A 19,153-nucleotide genomic window follows, 5' to 3' on the forward strand; every position below is an offset into this window, starting at 1 on the left:
AGTAGTTAGGAATCAAAATATATTATTTAAGTCAGGTGAAGAAAATAGTAAACTTTTCAGGACATTGAAAGATCACTGATATTTTCATTGGTATATTAGATTATTTTGAAGTAATAAGCTGGTAAAATATACCAACAAAAATATATTGCAAATATGTTTTGAATGACTTGAAGTTACCGAGGTAGAATTCAAGATGAAGAAAAACCTTTGAAAAGGTGATCTAAACAGGAATATGAAAATAGTAATTGCCATATCCGAGAGGGCACTGAGGTTAATCAGGGTTGAGTAAACCCCACTTTATTACAACCACGTCTATATAAACACATGGTTTCCTTAACATGTTTCTTCCTACCATTATTAATTAATGAGATTTAAGCATAGTGTTATAGACATTAGCTCTCTTAATAAATTCATAGATGGAAAGGATTTCTCTGATTTTAAATTTGTTTTCAATGTGTAACGTAATGGTGATACCTATCTTTTGCTAGATATGATAGTCTTATGTATCAACTTGGTTAAGCTATGGTAGCCAGTTGTTTAGTCAAACACTAATTAAGGTATTCCTGCGAAGATATTTTGAAGATATAGTTAATATCTACAACTGGATAATTTTACATACATGAGATTATCCTCAAAAAGGTAGGTGGGCCTCATCCAATCAGTTGAAGGCCTTAATTAAAAACTGCCCCCCAAAAGGAATTCTTTTTTTTTTTTTTTTTAAGATTTTATTAATTTATTTGACAGGCAGAGACCACAAGTAGGCAGAGAGGCAGGCAGAGAGAGAGGAAGGGAAGCAGGCTCCCTGCTGAGCAGACAGTCCAATGAGGGGCTTGATCCCAGGACTCTGGGATCATGACCTGAGCCAAAGGCAGAGGCTTTAACCCACTGGGCCACCCAGGTGCCCCCAAAAAGGAATTCTGACTCAAGACTGAAAGGATATAACATCCTTCCTGTGTTTCCACCCTACCAGCTTGCCCTACAAATTTCTGGTTTGCCAGTGTTTGCCACTGCATGAACCAATTCTTTAAGATAAATTTATCTATTTATCTATATTTATATATCTTATTCTGTTTCTCCTGAGGACCTTTATTGATACAGTAGTTATCAATCACAATGACATTTTCTACAGGTCATTAACACTGACTAAGCATTATCCTTAATAGCTCCTTTAGATCTCCTATTACAAACTTACTTATTTTATTTTATTTTATTTTTTTTTTAGAGAGAGAGAGCATGCAAGTGGCAGGGGACGGACAAAGGTGTGAGAGAGAATCTTAAGCAGGCTCCATGCTATCATGGGGCTCAATCTCACAACCCTGAGATCATGACCTGAGCTGAAATCAAGAGCTGGACACTTCACTTAACTAATGGAGCCACCCAGGTGCCCCATTAAAATGTAGTCATAATACATGGCATACATAAAATTCAATTAAATTAACATGTGTGGATTTATCAGTGAGTGTAAAGTACTGGGCTTTATGCTGGCTTAAAACATATGTATTATAAATTATATTTTTATCATATTATTACAAATATTAAATATAATTTATAATCTAATTTAAATGTAACTTATAACACTTACATATATAAATTTAGAGATACTTACATCTTTAATTAAGTCATAATCCCTGTCCTTGGTGGGGAAAAGATCTACATGCAACAACTGAGTCGGATCAAATTAGTGTTTTGATATACAACAATTCAGAAACCAGACGTAATGACTCTATGACCAGAGTACAGCACATCTGGGAGAAAGTGGAGGGAAATGATGTTGGATGGGTGGTGGTAGTTGGATATTAAAAGTTCTTAAATAGCAAACTGAAGTGTTTGAACTGAAATTTGTGACAGGGCATCAGTGGATGTTGAGTGGGATTTTTACATCTTCTGAAATGCTGTTCTCCAGACAACTCTATGAAAGGAAAACCGGTCAGACAGGAAATTAGAGGCAGGGGGCTGGAAAACCTCAAAATAGCATATAAAACCTTCAAGTTTTCCAAACATGATGCTTTGGGTCTTGACTCACAGTACTGTTATCTCAGTATTATCTTAAAAGTCAATAGTCTTATCACATAGATCTTATCACATAGATTCCAGTTCCAAAATGAGCATAATTATTATTCTATTTTAATTAAGATTTTTATTTATTTATTTGAGAGAGAAACGGGTGAGAGAGAGAGAGAGAGAGCACACGCACATGAGTGGGGAGAAGAGGCAGAAGGAGAGAGACAAGCAGGCTGCCGCTGAGCAAGAAGCCCGATATGGGGTTCGATCCCAGGACACTGGGATCATGACCTGAGCCAAAGGCAAACGCTTAACCGACAGAGCCACCCATGCGGTGGCTTATTATTATTATTATTATTCTTAAAAAGAAGAAGAAGAAGCATTCTTCGAAACGTTTATAGAAAACTATTATAAATAACTAAACCTTTATCAATATAGAAAACACACTTTTTAAGAAGAAAAAAAATCAAACAAATAAAAAGGCAGGGCAATACATTCATTTTTGACTTTATAAAAATATTTTTCAATGACCACTATCTTAACATATACAGAATTCATTTATTAGATATTTGTTAAGTACTTACCTCCTATATGATGGGCAGGGTGAAACACTGATAAAATGCATTTAAAAGTAACAAAATGGTCAAGGAGTTTTATTTAAACAGGGCTCATACATACTACACTTCTCATGACTTAGAAAAAAACAGTAGCTTGTCTTTTAATTGATAAATATTTTGGATGGTAATTTTGGGTCAGAAAAAAATCACCTGTCTTAATAAAAAGCTTAAAAAATAAAGTAAACATTATTCTCAAAGGTAAAGTAAAAGAGAAAAGCATTTCTTATAAAGCTTCGTAATAAGAGTAGATACATGGAACTTCAGATCATATTGGAAGGAAAGATGATTCCCCAAAAGCCATATCTCATGTGTTTCTTATTTTCTCTCATTAAAAAATAACAATGAAGAATTATTAAATTACAGATTATTGTCAGAGTATGAAAGTATTAGCTGGCAACTACCCTTATATTTGAGAATTTTTTTTTTAAATGCTGGACAAAACATGAAAAATGGTAATCGGACAATGTTGAGCCTACAGTTTTAGATGGTATATAGAAATACACCTAGAGGGGTGTCTGGGTGGCTCAGTGGGTTAAAGCCTCTGCCTCTGGCTCAGGTCATGATCCCAGGGTCCTGCCTGCATTGGGCTCTCTGCTCCGCAGAGAGCCTGCTTCCTCCTCTCTCTGCCTGCCTCCCTGCCTACTTGTGATCTCTCTCTCTCTCTGTGTCAAACAAATAAATAAAATCTTTAAAAAAAAAAAAAAAAGAAAGAAATGCACCTAGAAATTTTACATCTTGAAGTTTAACAGTAGAGATATCCAGGGTAAAAGATATAAAGTTAACCAGTAAGCACTCACGAAAACATTTATAATAACCAGCATGAGTTGGCACAAAATAAGTCCTATCATTTTTCCTTTATCTTTTTATAGAAGACAGTGATCTGTATGGTCGTGTGTGACAGAAAATGAGAGTCAACTATAATTTATTTTGTGATATTATTTTTTAATTTGCTTCATCTGACAACCCTCAAAAAACTAAGAAATAGAATACAAATAAGACTATTTATATAGGCTAATACAATTAGCTAGGATATGGTTTTCAAATTATAGGTAATGACCCATTAGTGGATTTTGAAATCAGTTTTGTGGGTCGAGACCTGTATTTAAAGAAAAAAAAAAAGTAACAGAATAGGACAACATAGAAATGAAGAGGAAATAAAGATAAACATAGTTTTACTTCATAAATAATCCTTTTTTAAAGTTGTGTGTGTCCAGGCATGAGACATGAAATTCCTAACTTAAAACAGACTGTCGGTGAAAATATTTCACCAACCTGAGCCATAGGACTCAGAAGAGAATGGTCATCGCTGTATCACTGTCAACCTGAGATGGACTTCCACGGAAGAGTTCAACTGGGGTCAGCCCTGGGTACAGGGGTATTTTAGTATAGTGTCTGTGTCCCAGATAATGGAAAGGAGAACACATTTAAGTCACTCGTGATGTCCAATATGGAGATGATATAGTACCAGAAACCTTTAAACAGAGAACTGAGGTTTCTTATCTCCTTTAGGCACTGATCAACTTATCCAAATGCAGTATACTTTCAAGTTCTGACTACATATTGGGAAAGATACAAAAGCTACACATTTTTCATTTTCTAAACATAAGGCAGTGTTTCAAAGGATCTGCAACTGGGTCAAACTTTTTAGGGATTTTAAAAGTGGTGTCTAATTTATTTATTTATACACTGGTGAAAAAAAAGATAAGCAAATGTGTACAGATTATTACATTTAAAAACTCTTTCCAGAACATGTAACTGGAGTAATAAGCAATTATATTCTGATCTCAATACTATGTACTATATACAGGTAGAGCTCTGGGAATTTTTAAAATTAGCTATTATATTAATTTCAGAGAGGTTAAAATAATGTGCCCTATATATCACTAAAAGGCTTTAGTTGTCTTCGTGGGTCTCTTATTACTTCCATGCTACTATGGAATGTGATATTAGATTGAAAGATTCACACTGTTGAGATGATAATCGATCTTGTTATTGCTCTCATGGCTGCCTTTTCAACGAATAAAACTCTTCTTGGTTGAGCAAATACAGAGCCTGATATAACTCAGTGTATATTTTTCACTTGAGATTTTGATGTCAAGTTCTTAGCAACGTGAGCTCAGTGGCGATTCTTTCTACCGTATCTCTTTCCTCACTTTCTTGGAGGTAAATGAGAAGAAAACACCTTTGATTTGTGGAGTTACGGTAACAGTACTACTGTAATTTCACGGCAGTCTGGTACATGGCATAAATCCCTTGTCTACTTCTACTTACCTTGCTACATGATTAATTACAGGAGCAAAGTTGGTTGGCCCATACAGTTGTACAGATTTCAGACTCCGATAATAAGCCTCCATGACCCCCTCAATGCCATCACAGTAGGGGTTTTGAGGGTTCCCATTCTGTAGAATTGACAGGTAAAAAAGGAGTAAAAATTAGTAGTGTCTGTAAAGATCAGCTGAAAAAGAGAAAAGATAGGTTGACACTCAAAGACATTTTGAAAGAATGGTCATTTACGTAAGAGTAAAAAATAATAAATTACGTGGTCAACAATAGATGACAATGTATTATAAAAATTGTGATATGATGAATCTAATATATAAGCATTAAAAATTGATACCCTCCAAAAGAAGAACCATAGAATACTCTAAATAATCTTGAGAAGTTGAATATCACAACATTCTATAATTAATGTCTTCATTATACATATGTCTATGTACGTGTAGAGATGAATGTATAAAAACCCTGATAAGAAGCAAGTAAAATATTAATAGTGGTTAAATCGGGATGGCTCCATATAACTGGTGACTTTCATTTCATTCTTTAAACTGTTTAATATTTCCCAAGTTTTCTGTAGTGACATCTATTAAAATCAAGAAAAAAAAATCACTATCCAATCAGCTCTACGTTATAGATGGAAAAATACAAAATATCTGCCACATGCATATTTTCGGGTCACAACTCATAACCCCAAGGAGAGAAGGGGTCTGAGGGAATGTAATCTGGTGTGAAAATATCAAGACAAGGTAAAAGGAAAAGAATCAAAGAAACAATCATGTTGTCCAAGGCAGAGAGAGCTTGCCACTAAGTTCTCATTCTGGAGATGGCACATTGAAGGGCAACTTCATACTTGGAAACCTGGACTAGCTTTTTCATACCTCGAATGCTTTATTATTATTAGGTTCAATTCTCCTAGTCCAGATTTTGCAAATTACACAAATAAGGTAGTAATTAGTTATCTATTACTTTGTAGCAAATTACCGCTAAAGTCAGTGGCTTAAAACAATAATTATCTATTATCTCAAACATTTTTTGGTGTCAGCAGCAGCTTAGGAGGTGGTTCTCAAAGCATTTCTCATCAGTTTGCAGTCAGTATGCCAACCTGGGCATCTGAGAGCTTGATCAGAGTTGCAGGATCTGCTCCCAGGAAGGTTCACTTATATGGCTGCTAGCAGGAGGTCAACGTTGTCTCTCTAGAGGGCTGCCAGACTGTTCTTACGACCTGGCAGCTAACGTCTTCAGAATGAATAATCCAAGAAAAACAGTAAAAAAGGAAGCCCCAACAGCTTTTATAAGCTAGTCCCATAAGATGCATACCAATACTCCTACTTTAATCTCTTTGCTAGAAAGTTATCACTAAGTACAGGCCATGCTCAAGGGAAAGGGAATTAGACTTGACCTCTGAAAGGGAGAAAGGATAAAAAAAAATGTGGATATATTTAAAATACAATAATTTCAGCATGCATGTTTTTATCTGAACAAACATAAGTGACCGGTAATTTATAAATAAAATTTGTTGAATTCTATATACTAAGCTGTACATTAAAATATTTATATATATTAGGCATTTTCTATGACAACCCTAAAAAAAGTAGATAAAATATTGTCATTATTCTCACTTTACAAATGAAAAAATTAAGGCAGTGAGAGTTTAGTGTGCCCCAAAATTACATAATAAAATGAGAGAGCCAGTATTTTAACTCATAAAGTCTAAAACTTCAGAGCCTAATCTCTCTTTTTTTAAAAAATATTTTATTTATTTATTTAAGAGAGAGAGAGAGAGTGAGAGAGAGAGCATAAGCACAACTGGGGGGAGGCAGAGGAAGAGAGAAAGGGAGAAGCAGACCCTGCACTGAGCAGGAAGCTCGATGTGGGTCGATCTCAGGCCCCTGGGATCATGACCTGAGCTGAAGGTAGATGCTTAACCGACTGAGCCACCCAGGCACCCCCAAGAGCCAAATTTCTTAACCACCATTATGCCACCATGTTTTGAAATCCTAAGCATTTTGAAAGACAAGAAATCTCAGGAAACCAAGGCAGATGTTATCAACCACTTCAATTTTGCCATTTGTGTGAGAGGGATATACACCCACTTTTTCCTTTTAATTTTGTCTTTCATTCAATTTTTTAAAAATTAACTGACCATCATGTAAATTTTTAAAAACATAAAAATAATAAAAAAACTCTTACAATATATAATAATACATTCTTATAGTTTTATATTATAAAATTGGTTACACTGATTGAAATTATAATTTAAAAGTTCAATATTTAGCACAAAGCAGTTAATGATCGCTTTTGATGTTAATCTGAGCTGATCTATCTAACTTTCCTTTAAATAAAATTTTACAGTATTCTTTTCCCTTGATAAGCTATGAAGCTAGTTAAAATTAACACTCATTATTGATTTTGAGCAAGTAAAAATGTATTCTATATATGCCTTAGGGGAAGAAATACAAACCAGGATGGTTCTGAGCTACTTTTTCATCATCATTTTACCATTTTAACTAAGGGTTTTTATTTCTAGAAAATAACATATTTTCTCTATTCCTATGGAACTGAAATTACAATAAGGTCACCATTTTTCTCACCATTTCATTTCTTAGTGGAAAGATAGTCATTGGATGCTCTATTCATCATTATGGAATATTTAAAGCACTGATTTCTGCATTAGTCCTAATTCCATAATAAATTGCTCTATGAATTCCTCATATGCTTTGGATGATAAGAACATATGACATAGAATTACATATTCTTTTTAATTTATACTTTGCTTTATATCAGGATTATTTAAAATAATTTATAGCTATTAAAGTGAGACTTTCCTCTTAATGACAAAGTTGTACTGAGTTATAAAAAGATTTTTTTCAGGTCTGTTTAAAAACTCATTTCACAAAATAATTATGTGTGTTAGTTACTAATTACTAACAAGCAATTAGTTTTTACTTGTTAAAACAAATTAACATAAACTTATATGTGGCTCTAGAACAAAAGCAAAGAACAGGATATTTCTGAAAATAAGCGCATTTGATTTTGTTGTTTATTAATGAAGAGGGCAGCAGATGCCCTATTTTATATCTCCCTTTTAATTAACAACCTTTCCCATTTATAAAATAATGAATGTTAATTTGTAGAACACATAGAACATAAAGAACAGAGTTCAGAATGAGCACTAATCCCACCACACAGACTTAAGTGGGGAGGAATGTCCATCTCTCATCCATTTTTCCCCCCATTGGACTCCCTGAAGTGTTGTACTGAGGATTTAGGTTCAGTTCCAAGAGAGAAGACTGTACAGTCTGTTGCTGCCTAGAGCCCGTAACACTTTTCAGCAGGGCTAACGAGACAACAAAACGCTGAGGAGAAGCTCTAAGGAGTGGTCACTTTTCTCTTTGAAATGTATCCCTTGCTACCTAGAGGTTGCTTAGGTGGGGAAAAGCTGCGAGAAGTCTCCCTTTTATTCCATAAGCAAACATCTGTCGAGCTTCTATTTCGTGCATACAGTGTTAAGACCCTTGGCTGTTAAATCATTAGCATCTAGATAAAAGAAAAGACATACATTCAATACTAAATTGCGCAGATTTCTATAAATGCCAAAGTAAGGGAAAAGTAGGCCAGCGCTTCTAGAGCTCTAGCAGGAGAAATCAATTGGCCAGGTGTAAGCATTTCTCTATTGAACATGGCAGGAGACTTTCTTTAAAGGGTCACTGGCCACATGCCCATTATGAATACCTCCTCTGAAGCTCTACACTATGATATTTCATTGTAACAACTTAAGGAGTCATCAGAATCATAATGGGACGAGAACAATGACTCCCTTTTACAACCCTCGTGCTCACTTTTTATTTCCTGTTCTTTTTCCACTATGGGATATACATATATGCTTATTCATATTTCATAGGAAAAGATAGGGTTTATCAGAGACCCTTTTGATTAACAGCAAAGAAAACATTAAAAATTACATTTTCCTGTTCAACTTTCAGCACATGTGCTAGCCGTAAACTCACCAACTAGGGATTATTTAATTTTTTAGAAGGCCTCCCTTGCTATCTGAAAGATTATTTGAACTTGGTGTGATAAATATTTATGAATATGTATCACAAATTGTTACCATGAAAACATGAGGGTTTGTTAGGATGACAGACTACATTAACTGCCAGACATGGGACTGGTTTTCCTATTTGCCATTTCAGCACTTATAAATTGGTATTTATTGCAGCTGTTTAGGATTAGGTTAGCAGAATACTGTAGCAAAAAATCAGATCAAATATTCTCTCACTGAAGACCTACCGTAACTCCTCTGCCTTACTTACCCCAGAAAACAAAAGTGCTTTGAAAAAAATTAACTGGTCAGTGCAGTTAAAGTTCATTCATTAGCATCATCATTGTTGTCTTCAGCTTCAATTTAAGAGACGATTTTTCATACCCTTAAAGGGGTATGATCTCTACCCTGTAAGTATTTGAACTGGGTTCAATGAATTGGTTAAGATGCAAATAATAGCAAAAAAAATCCTTCCTTGACAATAGATATTTGGATAGGTTTTTGTTACAAGAAATGAATTTGGAGGTAGGGAAAGCAGAAAAATAGAGGATTAGAGAGAGATAAAAGGAAAAAAAGTCACAAACAAGGGTGAGAAGAAGTGTATGGAAGGAAAAATTAATAAACCTCATTTAGTTTAACATAATTATTCCTTTTCTTAAGCTTTAAAATAGCTCATGACCTTTTTCCTGAGGCACTTAAGACTTAGCATCACATGAGTGATTCTCATGGTTTTGTAAGTTTCTGGGAGATTTTAATTCTCTAAGACACAACAAAATCCCAATTGATACTCATTTTTATATGACACTGGGAATGCGGCATGCGGGCTAATTCACGGAAGAAAGAATTAAAGCCTCCAGCAACCTTTCTTGAGAAATTGCATGCACAATGGAATAGAAAAGCAGGGAAACGTATAGAAATAAAAATGTAAAAATACTACTCTGAAAAGATATTTAAGGAAGCTTAATCATATAAAAGTTCTGGATGTGTGTGTGTATCACAATCAATATTATACTATGGCGTAAATAAAGCACATATCTGAGAGGTGGGATTGATTATAGGCACTATTATAAAATGTGCTTTAGTAGCAGTTAAAGCGCATGCATTCTTTTTTTTTTTTAAGATTTTATTTTATTTATTTATTTGACAGACAGAGATCACAAGTAGGCAGAGAGGCAGGCAGAGAGGGAGAGAGGAGGAAGCAGGCTCCCCGCTGAGCAGAGAGCCCGACGCGGGGCTCGATCCCAGGACCCTGAGATCATGACCTGAGCCGAAGGCAGAGGCTTTAAACCACTAAGCCACCCAGGCACCCCATAAAGCACATGCATTCTATAATAAGAGTGATCTGGGTTCAAGTCCCGTCCTCTGGAATCTCCTGTCTTCTGGAATCCTGGTTCACTCCTGCTAGGGTGCTGAACTGAACTGCACAACACTTGGGCGGGCACTCTTCACTGTATTCAATATGAGCAGCATTTGCTAGAGTAGTGCTGTGTGACAGTCATGACTACCTACCACACAGAACCTTTATGAAGATTATGTAAGAAAAGGACTGAAAGTATTTGGCTTCATACTCAGGAACTACTCAATAAATGGTAGTATTATTGTTTATTTTTGTGTTTTGCTTGAGAACTTTAAAAAAATCTCTACGATTATGCATTGCTTTTGTAACAAGAATAAAAACAACAAAGGCCTACAAAAATAATGGGGATGGAAGAGGTTACTTCTGAATGTATAGAGGGTAGGAAGGCACTTCCAATAAGAAAAGCTAGAATTTTTCCAAAATGATAGCCAACCATTCCTATATTGATCTTCCCATTATTTTATCAGAAAGTGCAGGGAGAGTAAGGCTGACCGGATCTGTAAACGTTATCTGTGTGGAGTTTATTTTGAGGGTAGAATGTAGTACATTGCTTATCTAAAATCACACAATATGGACTAGATCTCTATAAAGTAAATATTAACTAGGTAACTATTCCAGTCGTATCTACTCCATTATATTGAAATCATAATTAGCTATAGCCGTAATTATTGTTTCACATTAAAAAATAATTCTAGCCATAACTATTCCTTTATATTTGAAAAGAAATGCCATTTTCTTAGATGGTAGATAAAGACAGGCACACATTCTTTGAGATAGCCTCCCACGGAGAGGTGATGGTTTCTTGCAAACTGGGCTGGCCTTAGTGACTTGCTTGACCAAGAGAATTTAGCAAAAACAGCTTTCTGAGATTTCTAATGCTAGAGTCTATAGCGCCCTACAGTTTCTGCCCCAGCCTACTAGAGTACTAGGATACTCACTCTGGGGAAGCTGGCCGCCATGTATGAAATCTGACTACCAACTCACGGCCATACTGTGATGAGGTCCATGATAACCACATGGATGGACAGGTTATAGGTAGAAAAAGGGAGAGATGTCCAGGCAACCCAGCTACTTCAGTCATCCTACCTTGAGCATCAGGTAAGAGCAAAGAAGCCATCTTAGAGGACATGTTAGCCCCCGAGATGTGACATGGAGAAGTACTGAGTCATCTAACCCACAGCAGAATGAAGCCCAGATACACGGTTCTAGTTGAATAATTCCAGCCACCTCCAGCCAATCAAGCCATCTTAGGTAAGGTCCTAGTCATCTTGAAGAAATATACCACCTCCCACTGTATTCTGCTTAAATTTCTAACCCCCAAATCATGAATATTGTAAGGACCTATTTTATATTTTTATATTTTAGCAAGAGGCTTTCATTGAGGTTAAGCAAAAACCTTGTTGTTTAACCCTTAAACTGTCCCTGCTCCCCTTCCCCCAGAGGACTCACTTAAAAACAAGTCCGGGAAACCAGCTCCAGGTAACAAAGCCCAGATACAAAGGTGAGTCAGGCCAGGCGGAGACATCCGATCAATAGGGGGTTGCATACTGTCTCCCTCGCTACCAAGGAGTATGGGTCCCCGGCCTTTGGGAACCCTTTTGGCACCAATCCTAATCAAGGTGTAATAGTCTGATTCAAATGTCTACTAGGTTAAATTGTAATTCAATTTGTCACCTGTGCGTGGCCAGGCCCAACCGCATGGCCTTTGCCCTTAAAAGCTAGACTGTGAAACAGAGAAGGGTGCCCTCTCTTGCAAGAGGTGCGGCCCGAACGTTCGGTTAGATTCTTGATGCTTGGCGCGAAATAAAGCTTTGCTTGACCTTCGCTTTGTATCAGTCTCGCTCCTTTAATCACGGACCCATTATTGGGGCATAACAAATATAATGGCTATATGATTGATTACAGTGGTAAGTAGTGAACCAATAGTAAAAGATCCAACAAATTATTTTTTTTCAAGAGATCAAATCCTTGATATGTGCGCTTACCAAAGCAAATTCATGAGATATCCTTCCATCTGGAGGCAGTTTTGCACCAAAGCCTAGAGCTGGGAACATTTTATCACTGTCGTAATCTTGAACGATTTCTCCCACTGCTTTCAGTGCCATTCCATAGGCGTTCAGCTGGTAAGGATTCATGTAGTGGAGAGAAGTGGGCTGGGCAGGGTTGCCTGATGACAGAAAGAATATTTCAAACATGACTGATCAGGCTAAAGATGTCATTTTTTGGACAACATTTTTCTTGATGCCTATTTCGGGAATGAAATACATAAAATTATGTTTTCTGCCTACATCCATACTGTGTCAAATAATTTCTTTTTGGATGGAGATTAACATAGAAATATTTATTACATTATATGAGACATGTAGAAGGCTTTCCAGAGATATGCCAAAGCATATGCAGATTTTTTCAAAAATTATTGCTCATTGTCAGTGCCACAGGCTATTCCTGAATCTCAGTTACAGAAGAAGTATTAAAGTACTTTTGTTAAACTGATTTTAGAGTCATCATTGTTTAAAAAAAATCATGTGCCTTTAGTTTGAACCCTTATGCTTATAATTAGAGGACTATGAAGACTTCCTGAAGTTCTATTACAAAAATAAATTGAGTATTTGCGAAATATCTCAATTTAATCACTTAAAAAGGAAAGCATAGTGATTTTCAAATTCAAGCTAATTAAATATCTATACCTGAAAAATGATTCAGGGTATCTAACTAGACATTAAAGGAGGAGCCCAGTCCAGTCTTGCAATTTCCAAAACAACACCTACAAAATGTCTGCAATAAATCCTACCACAGTGTTTACCAGAAGGACAAAATGAGATTATGTGTGTGGAAGTGATTAAAAATAATAAAGCACCACAGAAATGTAAGGTTTAACTGCAACTGTTATTACTGTCTGGGTCAGCCACAAGGTTCTGAAATTTCAATATACTTATACTATGCAGGATGTTGCATTTGAATAGAGATGAATATGAGAAAGAAAGTAATGTAAGTGCTAGCACTCAAACACATTGAGATTCACATTGAGTTGCCCTAATTACCAGCACAAAGGCTGCTTGAAAGTCCATTTAGTTTCTTAAGTGAAAATGGAAAGTTAAATGGAACTTGTAATAGCATATAAAGCTCAATTCTACATTAAAACATTGCCTGAAGGAGGAAAGCCTCAGGGCACACAGTTCTTTTCTGATAAGAAAAAAATAATAACAATAAGCACTTGAGATCCAGAGAGAAACAAAATTAAGGAGCGATCTCCCCTTGGTGTATAATACATATAATTATACACAGAACATTTCTGGTCTAAAAATAATGCATTGCATAAACGCATTTCTATTTCCAAAGGGTTACCAGCATTCAAGGGTTAGTTCCACATGACAAAATTTCTGAAAAAGTATCTTCTGACCAAATGGCCTTAACATTCATTCCCCTTAATTTGACTGAACTTTGGAAAGGGTTTTTTCGTAACTATAGGTCCCTGACCTTCCTTCCTTAGAGCCTTTGCTTTAGAAAACTTGCAACTGTAAAATCTTTCTCTGGCATCTTTGAGATGTAAATCTACAACCCAGAGGGCGCTCTTTCTCCCGGACCCAAGAACCATTCTGTTGAAATGTACTCACGGAGAAGTGCGAAAGTGGGAGCCCAACTTAAATAAGTGCTAATAAACAAACAGACCAATGTCCCCTCTAATGTCCCTTAGCACTTTTCCATTAGATCACAGCAGTACGTAAAATCCCTCTCACCTTTTGTTTTGGAGGCAGTGGGTTCAATTTTCCCCTTATATGGCAACAGCCTTGACCTCTGGAAACAGCCCTGAATAAAGTCTTCTTTGCCTGTTTAAATTATCTGGTGCAATTTTGCAATGACACTTTCTTCTGAAGTTAGAATTTTTGCACTTGATCAAAAAGCCCACTGGAGCCATGGGGCAGCAACATCATTACTTGACTAAGTCATTATTTAACATAACTCTCAAATATAAGAATTTTACCCAATGAGTGCAATATGACAACTAAGTCTATTTTACTAAGAAAAATGTAATTTTAAATTAAGATACAAATATCACTCATACCAGAGCATGTCTAAACATTTTTGCGTATCATGCATAGCAGGGCTGGATCCCATCCATGCAAAGACGTTGCCTGTCTCTTTCCAGCATCTTTATCAGACCATCTCTGCACTGTATCACTCATGGTATTCTCTACCTCTCAAGTTGCCACCCAGTCCCAGAAGTGACTTTATTCCCCTCCAGCTTATGTTTTACTTGCTCCAGAAAGCCTTCCTTGCTTACTCCGACCCTTATTATCTTTCCTCTCTTACTTTTAGGACTCTTATGCTCTGCACCACAAAATATGGCAATTAAAAATCTGCCACAGTGACTGTCCATTCCTTGAGTCTGGGGCCATATTTGTGCCACCTCTGTATCTGCAACAATGCATATGAAGAATGAACTTGTGGTAAGTTGATAACATTGGTACCCAACTAATATCCATGATACTTATAATAACATGGGATCTAACATGTATTAAACACTTCACATCTTTCTTAACCTTTCAACAAACCTATGATATAGGTACTTTCTTATTATACCCAATTTTCAGATTAAATAATTTACCCCTAATCACACTGTAAAAGTTGATAAAACTAGAATGTAAATCTAAGCAATCTGATTCCATAGCCCTTATTCATAACTAGAACCCCATACTTAAGGATTTTGTAATATTTTAAACACTGGATATCATCAGACTTATCTCTGTTTTTGTTTTAGAGGTACATTATGCCTTTATTTAAAAAAGAACACTCGACTACACTCTTTTTAAAAAGTTTATTTAGATATAATGAGACATAACTTAGAATTTAACCATTTAAAATGTACAATTCAGTGATTTTTTAATATATTCACAGATAAGTACAACCATCACTCCAATTTCAGAACATTTTTATCACCTCAAAAAGAAACTGTGTACCTATTCACTATCTCTCCCTTATCACTCCATCCAGCCCAACCCCAAAAGATTAATCTTTCCATCTCTATTAATTTGCTTATTCGGGACATTACATATAACTAGATTCACACAAGATGTATTTTGTGACTAGCTTCTTTCACTTAGCATAATGATTTCAAGGATCATTTATGTCATAGCATGTATTGGTACTTCATACTTCATTCGCGTTTATTGCTGAACAGTATTTTCCTGTATGGATGTACTACATTTTAAAATCCATTTATTAGTTGCAGAATATTTGGATTGTTTCCACAATTATGGCTATTATGTTGCTATCATCTTTTGTGTACAAGTTTTCATATAGACATACGTTTTATATAATCTTTCTTGTGAATACATCTAGGGGTGGAATTGCTGGGTCATATGGTTACTCTATGTGTAGCAACTCGAAAAATCTCCAATGTGTTCTCTCAGGTGGCTGGATCACTTTACATTCTCACACACACTGCATGAGGCTTCTAATTTCTCCATATCCTCACCAACACCTGTTATCTTTGGATGGTAGTCATTCTCCTGAGTGTGACATGGTATCTCATTATTGTCTTGATTTGCATTTCCTGATGCCTAAGTTTACTAAGTATCTTTTCATGTGCTTACTGATCAATCATTTATACATCTTCCGTGGGGCTATGTCTATTCAGATCCTTTGCCCATTTTTAAACTGGATTGTCTTTTTATTGAATTACGAGTTCTTTATACATTCTAGGACACAAGTACCCCATGAGATACATGATTTGCTACTATTTTTCCTCACATTCTGGGGTTTGTCTTTTCACCTAGTTATAGTGTTCTGTGAAGCATAAAAAGGTCTTGATTTTGACAGAGTTCAATTTATTTATTTATTTTCTTTTGTTGCTTATGTCTTTGTGTCATACTTAAGAATCAAGTGTCAAATCCAAGGTCATGAAGGTGTATCCCTATGTTTTCATCAAACAGTTTGTAACATTAACCCTTATATTTAGGTCTTTGATCTACTTTGTGCTAATTTTGTTGTTGATATGAGAAGAATGTCCAACTTCAGTCATTTGTACGCAGCTATCTTATTGTCCTAGCTTTGTTATGTTGAAAAGACTATTCTTACTCCATTGAATTGTCTTGGTACTCTTCTCAAATCAGTTAACCTTAGACTCATGGGTTTATTTCTGGAATCTCCATTCTATCTCATGGAACTACCTTTATTTACATCTTTATACCAGCACCATCCTTTCTTTGCTACTGTTTTTTTATGTAGTAATTTAAAAAATGAGAAGTATGAATATTCCCACTTTGTTCTTTCTTTTCAAGTCTGCTTTGGCTCTGAGTCCACATGAATTTCTGGGGCATCCATTTATGCAAAACAGGTCTTTCAGGTTGTTTGTTTGTTTGTTTGTTTACCTCAGGCTGTTTTATTTTATCTCATTATTTTTTATTAGCATATAATGTATTATTTGTTTTAGGGGTACAGATCTGTGAATCATCAATCTTACACAATTCACAGCACTCACCAAGGCACATACCCTCCCCAATGTCCATCACCCAGCCACCCCATCCCTTCCACCCCCTCCACACCAGCAACCCCTTTCAGGTTTTGAATGAGATTACATTGAATCTGCTGACTGCTTTGAGAAATGTGGCCCTCTTAACAGTTGAATTTTCCAATCCATGAAAATGGCAAATTTTTCCACTTACTTAGATCTTTAATTTCTTTCAAGAATCTTTTTCAGAATACAATTTTTAGAGTATAAAGTTTGCACTACTTTGTTAAATTTATTCCTAAGTATTATATTCTTTTTGATACTACTGTGAATGGAATTTTCTTTTTCATTCTCAGATTGTTAAACTGGAAGTGTACAGAAAAAGACCAGACTTTTATATATTGATATTTTATCCTTCAATCTTGCTAAGTGCATTTGTTAATTTTAATAGATTTTTAGGGAATTCTTTGGGATTTTTTATATATAAGATTATGTCATCTGCAAATAGAAATAATTTAACTTCCTTCTTTCCAATATGGATATTTTTAATTTCTTTTCTTTACTAATTGCTAGGGCTACAACTTCCAGTACAATGTTGAATAGAAGTGGAAAAGGAGACATTCTTGCCCTATTTCTCATTTTAGGCTGAATGCATTAAGCTATGTTAGGTATGGGTTTTTCATATTTTCCCTTCATAAGGTTAGAAAGTAAACTTCTATTCCTAGTTTGTTAAATGTTTTTATCCTGAAAATGTGCTGGACTTTCCCAAATGCTTTTTTCCACACCAACTGACAGGATCATGTGATTTTTACATTTCCTTCTATTGACATCTTTGATTTTTGAAAATTCAGCCAACCTTGCATTCCTGAGATAAATTTTACTTCCTCAGAGTGTGTAATTTTCTTTATATGTTGCTGGATTCAGCTTGGTAGTGTTTTGTTGAGGACTGTTATATTCATATCCATAAAAGAAACTGATCTTCAGTTATTCTTTTCTTTGTTATAGTTTTGGTATCAAGGTAATACTAACCTCATAGACTGAGTTGGGAAGTGTTCTCTCCTCTACTATTTCTTGGAAGAATTTGTGAAGAATTTATATCAATTCTCTTTAAATATTTGGAAGAATTCACTAATGGAACTTATCTGGACCTGGACCCAAGTAAGTTTTTTTTTTTTTTTTAAGATTTTATTTATTTATTTGACAGACAGAGATCATAAGTAGGCAGAGAGGCAGGCAGAGAGAGAGGAGGAAGCAGGCTCCCCACTGAGCAGAGAGCCCAATGCGGAGCTTGATCCCAGGACCCTGGGATCATGACCTGAACCAAAGGCAGAGGCTTTAACCCACTGAGCCACCAGGCGCCCCCCAAGTAAGTTTTATGGATAGTTTTTTTTTATTAGGAATTCAATCTCTTATTATAGGTCTATTCAGATTGTCTGTGTCTTCTAAGTCAGTTTCAGAAGTCTATGTTTTATTATTCAATAGATTCCTGCTCTTCTAGTCATTGTGCTAATATTCATCAGTGAACAAAAGCTAGTATTTTAAACCATTTAGACTTTAGGTTTTATTTCTATGTTTCATATTTTACTGAATAAAATACACGAATAAAAATAATTAACTTGAAATCAGAGTGTTGGAGAATATGCTTAACATGTAACCAAAGGTAAGTTAAATTACATTTTAATTTCATCTCTGTTCTTAACTCTAATATTAACAAGCCAAGATGTAGTTAGCAAAATGATTTTCTGGATTTGAGTTTCTTCATTTGTATAACAGGACGGTTAGAGTAAGTGATCTTTAAGGTTCTTTCTTAGCTAAAAATGCTATTATTTTGTGAAATGTGACTCAAAGTGCAAGAAATGTGAGGTGAAGAGAAAATAATGTAAGAGCCATTAAGCACAATAAGTAATTTGGGGGGGGGGGAAACTAGATAAATATAACTGATGGCAAGTTCTGATAAAAATTAAAAAATGAGATTCATGTTCTTATGATATATAATAATTCAAATTTGTTTCATACAAAATTACTTCAAAATAAAATTTTAAAAGTTCACTATCCTTTCTTTCTTGAAATGTTTGATAAACAAATTATGACTATCTATACAAAGGGTATTATATGATAATCCCCAGAATTAAATATAAATGTGTTAAAATGAGTAATTCTTAAAAATAGTCTAGTAAAAATGAAGTGAGCTGCATGAAGTATACGTATTTGGATTACACTTTTGTATATTAATACACACAAAAGTACTATAAAATGAAGATAATGCAACACACTTCAGCATTATAGTTACGTATGAAAATGAAGGGAGGGTCAAAGAAGTGGGGCCAAAGTACACAATGGGCTTAACTAGATCTCAATTTTCTTTTAAAAATTTCTGAAACAAAAATTATAACAACTCAATATTTATT

At 35.2% G+C, this 19,153-nt stretch overlaps 1 protein-coding gene across 1 annotated transcript in view; it reads right to left on the bottom strand.

The window, feature by feature from the left end:
* CPNE8 (copine 8) overlaps positions 1-19,153 on the bottom strand; it is a 203,509-nt gene that overhangs the window by 24,206 nt on the left and 160,150 nt on the right. Inside the window, exons 15-16 of the mRNA XM_080812527.1 lie at positions 12,280-12,461; positions 4,890-5,017 (exon numbers count right to left, since the gene is read on the bottom strand). Coding sequence (XP_080668653.1) covers positions 4,890-5,017; positions 12,280-12,461 — 310 coding nt within the window. The remainder of the gene's footprint in view (positions 1-4,889; positions 5,018-12,279; positions 12,462-19,153) is intronic.

Source organism: Martes martes (assembly GCF_963455335.1).
Source record: "Martes martes genome assembly, chromosome: 8".
Taxonomy (NCBI): domain Eukaryota; kingdom Metazoa; phylum Chordata; class Mammalia; order Carnivora; family Mustelidae; genus Martes; species Martes martes.